General features: G+C 40.6%; 1 protein-coding gene across 1 annotated transcript; it reads right to left on the bottom strand.

Moving 5' to 3' along the window:
* Window positions 1-3,064: 3,064 nt before the first annotated feature.
* On the bottom strand, window positions 3,065-5,516 carry LOC120077424. Its single transcript, XM_039031309.1, has 6 exons — window positions 5,390-5,516; window positions 5,139-5,234; window positions 4,790-4,985; window positions 4,490-4,702; window positions 3,729-3,906; window positions 3,065-3,187 (listed from the first exon to the last, which is right to left on the bottom strand). Exons 1-6 carry the CDS (start codon window positions 5,514-5,516, stop codon window positions 3,065-3,067), a joined length of 933 nt encoding a protein of 310 aa, XP_038887237.1.
* Between the last annotated feature and the right edge of the window lie 420 nt (window positions 5,517-5,936).

Here is a 5,936-nt window from a genome sequence, read left to right as displayed (position 1 = left end):
AGAAGCTGATGTTAGTCATGCATTGAAGGGAAGAGAAGTGAGACCTTGTTCATGTATTGGTTAGAAGGAATGATGCATTGGTGAGAAGCCTTGTCTATGCGTTGGTGAAGGTGGTGGCCAAGAGAGGGACATTGGCTTAGTAATTATCTTTTAATTAATATTTATTTGTAGGGCGAGGTGGCTAAAGGAGAAGCTAACCAAGTGTTGATGAAGTTCCAAGTGAGGGTAAGATTTGTGAAGTTTTTAGGCAAGTGGGACACACAGTCAACGATATAAATATGGAGAGAAAGAGGAAATCAGTTTGCCCAAACCATTTGAGAAAAAGGGTAAATTCTTTAACCAAAATCTGGAGAGAACCAGTGGAGAGGATGATCGAGGGCTACCATGAGGAGATTTGGCCATGAAGATGCTGAAACTTGAAGAAAAATTCAAGGTTGGTATGAGTTTTGGAGCAATCGAAGCAAGTTAAGGATTTTGGGAGATTTTGAGCATTGGAGAAGAAGGTTGTTAAGATATTTTTTAAGAGGTTTATGAAAGAAATTTGAATTAATTTATGCTAGAATTGATGTTTTAAGTGTTGGAAAAGTGATGAAAAACATAAGAGTTTGAAGAAAGGTTGTAGGCTGGAGGTTGAAGAATATAGGCGGGGAGACTAGTGTTTCGGTGGGTATCGTATCAACATTGCATGCATCAGGCATCTTGCACTTGCTAGCCTCACAATCATCGAGCGTCCTATACACCCAGCGCTAATCTGCGTGTGGCTAGTGGCATGCTCAGAGCATCTCTGATGCTTAGCCTCACGCCTACTCAACACACACTTTGTACGTGGACTGCTGCCCATCTACCTGCCTTGTGTATGCATCCCAGCGCCCATGCTTGACGTCTACACCCAGTTGTGTAGCACGTTCAACACCAAGTGCCTACCAAGTTGGCCTTGTGTGTATGCCAGTGCCTAGGCAGCATGCACCTAACCTTGCCATGTGACCATCCTTGCCTTGTGTTGGTTTAATGTTGTTATGTCTAAGTGAAGGCCATTTTGAGCTATTTGGTCTTGGAGTGGAAAGTTGGTGAATTTAGAGGTTCAAAAGGTGTTGGACTATACCGTGCGTGGTTTTATTTTTAAGTATTTTAAGTTACGAAATATATGCTTATAATATTATAGTAAGTATGTTTTATGAATGAACTCAAGCATGATCTATTTTTATGAATCTTGAAAGTATGATTTTGATAAACATGTTTTATCTAAGGTTTACAAAAGAGTTTGATGTATGATGTCTTATGATTTCATTATGGATTTGAGGAAAGTAGATTTCAAACTACTGGATTCGGTACCCGAGAATGTTAAGATACTTTGTGGATGTTTGGCAGAAATTGTCGGCATGTTCTGACGGGAATTGTCAGCGTACTCGAGTATGTCTGGCGAAAATTGTCGGCATGTGCACATAGGATTGGATAAATTGGGTATAGGGTTTGGTGCAATTTCCTAGATTTAATTGGAATTTATGTGGATCTATTTTCTGGTTTGATTAAGGGAAAGTATGATCATGTTATTTTATTAGTTTGCATATGTTTCTAAGAATTTCTATGTATGATTTGATCTGATAGGTTTGAAAAAGATTGTTTGACAAAGTATGTTTGAAAGTTATTAATTACTTTAAGATCTAGTTACTAAATTAATCTTGCCTATAAATGTTTTTCCAAAGGAATTTCTAAGGTAAAACCTATATTTGTATAAAAGTACCACACATTGGGCTTCCTAGCTCACACTTTCCAATATTTGTTTCCCTCTCCCCTCCCCCAAGTAGCAGGAGAGTTTCAGGGTTCTAAGGTGCCTTGCATACAAGAGTCGAGTCTACCACTGCATTAGAGTATCATTTAGGCCAAGTACTTAAAGTCCTGTTTGTATTAAATTTGTCATGTATTCATAAAACATCAATAGATATGGTATCATAGTCCTGGTATGTAAATTAAGTTGCATTAAGTGTTGTGTTATAAGTTGAGTTGTTCACTTGGTTGATAAGTTGTTGGTTTTTTTACTGTGTGGTTAAATGCATTTCTCATGTTGTAGTTAAAGCAAAACAAGTCAAGTTGGACAGTAGATGTTATAAGAGGGTTGGCATTTGATGTCCTCACATCTCCTATTGGGTTCAGAGGGTAATATGGGAGGGGATGTGACACAACCCTACAAAAATCTCTTGTTTTTTCTTCTCCCTTTAATACCTATAAGGGCCCACTTGTTTCACAAATTTTTCCATGGAATTTCAGATATAATATCATTGTTTGTTTCACATAATTTCACTTTTTTAAACCTAAGATATTATTATTTAAGGAACTTTAAAACTCATCTAACATGTGTTTTTTAATATTCTACAAAATGGTGAGATTTTTATGTCTATGAACAATAAAGATATAGCCTAATTAGTTTAATGACTATCAATTATTTGTTACTATTAATTTTAATTAATTATTAAATAGTAATATAATATTTAGATTTAATAAATTTCAATTAACACATTTACTATTAATATTTTATGTTATACTAACTATTTAATCTGAATTATTATTATTATTATTGATTAATATTTTAAATACTTTCTATAGTAGTTATTTCCTTTTAGTAAATAATTTAAATATATTCAATCAATGTTTGATATCAAAGTATTCATTTATTTTTATTTTAAATGACTAAATAATTACTTAATATAACAATAAACTAAATAATGTTAAATTTAATTCATGACTACATTAATTGGTCTCTTGCATTTAATTAAGTAATTATTATTATTATTTTTTTTAGAATAAGTGATATTATTATACAACAACGAGGGGAATCCCACAGCCCGGGATCAAGGCAACAAAGCAACAAAGCACAAGCAAAGATAGGGCAACAAAACCAAAACAAAGCCAACAAAATAAGACCAGAACAAAAACCAACACATAAACGCAAACTCGCAAACTACCAAGGAGAAAGATAGAGAAAAGAATCCAAAACCCCACAAACTAGGGGCTACAATAAAACAGAGAACAACGTAAAGCTCGAAAAGAAAAAACATTCGTACACACACTAGATAAGACCAAGAAGGTCAACCTGCCAGGAAGTAGCACGAGCACGAACCGTAGAGACCATAAGGTGAACCAGAGCAAACACCGACCTCGGTCGACCTCCATGCAGCCGTCGATTGCACTCCTGCCAGATGTAGTATATGGAAGCACACCAGAAAACACGGAACAACTTACTACACGCCCCCTTACCCGACCCCACTCGGCACAACCAACTAACTCTACATCCCAACCAGTCATCCGATGCGTTGAACCCAACTGACGCAACACACTAGACCACACCTCTCTCCCAAACCCACACTCAAAAAATAAATGATCCCGCGACTCCACACCTCCCTCACACAGAAGGCATCCCCCCTCTGACAACACACCCCAACTCCTCAACTAATCCCGCGTATCTAACCTGTCCCTCACNCAAACCCACACTCAAAAAATAAATGATCCCGCGACTCCACACCTCCCTCACACAGAAGACACCCCCTCTCTAACAACACACCTCAACTCTTCAACTAATCCTGTGTACCCAACCTATCCCTCACTACTAACCACGCACAGAAAGAGTGACGGGGAATACCACCTTTCTCCCATAAAATACCAGCCCCAAACACCCTAGGACGATGAGGACGTATACTCTCCCAAGCACTAGCTATAGAAAACCGACCACTAACATCCGGCACCCAAACCCAATAATCCTCTCCCCTCACCCTAGGCCCCACTACTTGGATAAAACCCCAAATCTCAAGCAGCTCCCAAGACACTGTAGGCCACCTCCAACCTTCCTCACCATCTATGAACTCCGACAACCACACTTCCAAACTACTCCTTGCATCATGAACCACCATAGACCTGTATGAATCCAAAATCGCGCCCCCCAGCAGCCAAGGATCCCACCCAACAAAACAAGACCGTCCATCGCCAATCATCAAACGAACCAGATGTTTGAATCTATCTCTACTTCGCAAGATAGCCCTCAAGCACCAAGACCTCCCAACCTCACTCCAAACAGCCCATAACGACCGGCCATGCAAAACATACGCCTCCACCCACGCCACCCATAGTGACCTCGATTTAATTAAGAGAAACCAGAGAAGCTTCATAATAGCAGCTTGGTTCCAAGAGGCCATATGCTTCACACCCAACTCCCTCTCTCCTAACGGTAAGCACACCTCATCCTACGCCACCCGTGCACCACCCCCACTCCACACTACCCTTCTATAAAACTCCCTCTCTCCTAACGGTAAGCACACCTCATCCTACGCCACCCGTGCACCACCCCCACTCCACACTACCCTTCCATAAATAACTACGTAATAGACAATCAACCTCATGAGTTACACACACAGGCAACACGAGAATGCTACACCAAAAAACCTAAAAGGTCTGTAAAATAGACCTAATAAGCTGCAACCTCCTAGCAAAGAAGAAGGACCTCACTGCCCAACTTCTAATACGAGCTGTAATCCTATATATCAAAGGCGCACAATCTACAGCCCTCAACCGATCCGCCAATAAAGGTAAACTCAGATACCTAACAGGCAACGAACCAAGAGAGACACCCATATACGCAGTTAGTTTCTCCGCCTCCTCCGACTCCACACCCGCAACAAACATGGAACTCTTCCCAACATTTGCAACTAACNAGCTTCAAATACGAGCTGTAATCCTTTGTATCAAAGGTGCACAATCCATAGCCCTCAACCGACCCGCCAATAAAGGTAAACCCAGATACCTAACAGGCAACGTACCAAGAGAGACACCCATATACGCAGCTAGTTCTTCCGCCTCTCTAGAATCCATACCCGTAACAAACATGGAACTCTTCCCAACATTTGCAACTAACCTAGACAACTCAGCAAACTCTGTCAATACCTGCCTCATAAACTCCAAAGAATCTCTCTCAGCTACACAGAAAATCATCAAATTGTCTGCAAAAACCAAATGAGTTAGGCCCAAGCGCTCACACCGATCATGAAACTTAAACCACACAAGAGATTTATTCAACAACCTAGACAAGACCTCCATCATCATCACAAACAAAAAATGAGACAACGGATCCCCCTGTCTCAACCCCTTCTTACCAGGAAAAACCCCTTCAAGGGAACCATTAATCATGACAGAGAACTTAGGCGAAGTAACACAAGCCCTCACCCATCTAACAAACTGAAGGGGCGTACCTATAACCAACAACACACTAAACAAAAAATCCCAATTCACCGAATCGTAAGCCTTCTGAAGGTCTACCTTTAACACATAACGTGGCTTCCCTCTGCCCTTCTTATAGCTCCCCATGAGTTGTGACACAATAAAATGTTATCGAAAATCGACCTACCCAGAACAAACGCAAACTGATTACCACTAATGAAACCAGGCAACCACAACCGCAACCTCTCAGCTAAGATCCTCGAGATACACTTATACACAACATTACAACATGAAATAGGACGAAACTCCTCCATATGTTCAGCTCATCGCCTCTTAGGGATGAGAGTAATAGCAGTAGAATTAACTCCACCAGGCAAGTAACATGTTTCGAAAAAATTCAGCAGAGTGTCACAGAAATCATCCCCAACCGCACTTCAAATAGCTCTGTAAAAATCCACCGAAAACCCATCAGGCCCAGGAACCTTCCTAGACTTCATCGAGAATAAAGCCTTATGAATCTCCTCCCGATTCACTGGTTGACCAAGTGCCTCCACCCCTTCCTCGAGCCAGCTGAACTGTACAATATCCTCAATTTGGGCAGTAAAATCCCTATACCTCACATGCTGAGTCCCTAAGAAACCCCGAAAGAATTCTACCGCCACCCCTGCCACCCTGTCAGCTAACACAGAGATATGCCTACCAAACGATGCACAAAAAACCTACTTCACTACCTT

Source organism: Benincasa hispida, chromosome 1, assembly GCF_009727055.1.
Source record: "Benincasa hispida cultivar B227 chromosome 1, ASM972705v1, whole genome shotgun sequence".
NCBI classification, from domain to species: domain Eukaryota; kingdom Viridiplantae; phylum Streptophyta; class Magnoliopsida; order Cucurbitales; family Cucurbitaceae; genus Benincasa; species Benincasa hispida.
The sequence above is the reverse complement of the archived record's forward strand: the minus strand, read 5'-3'. Positions and strand labels throughout refer to the sequence as shown.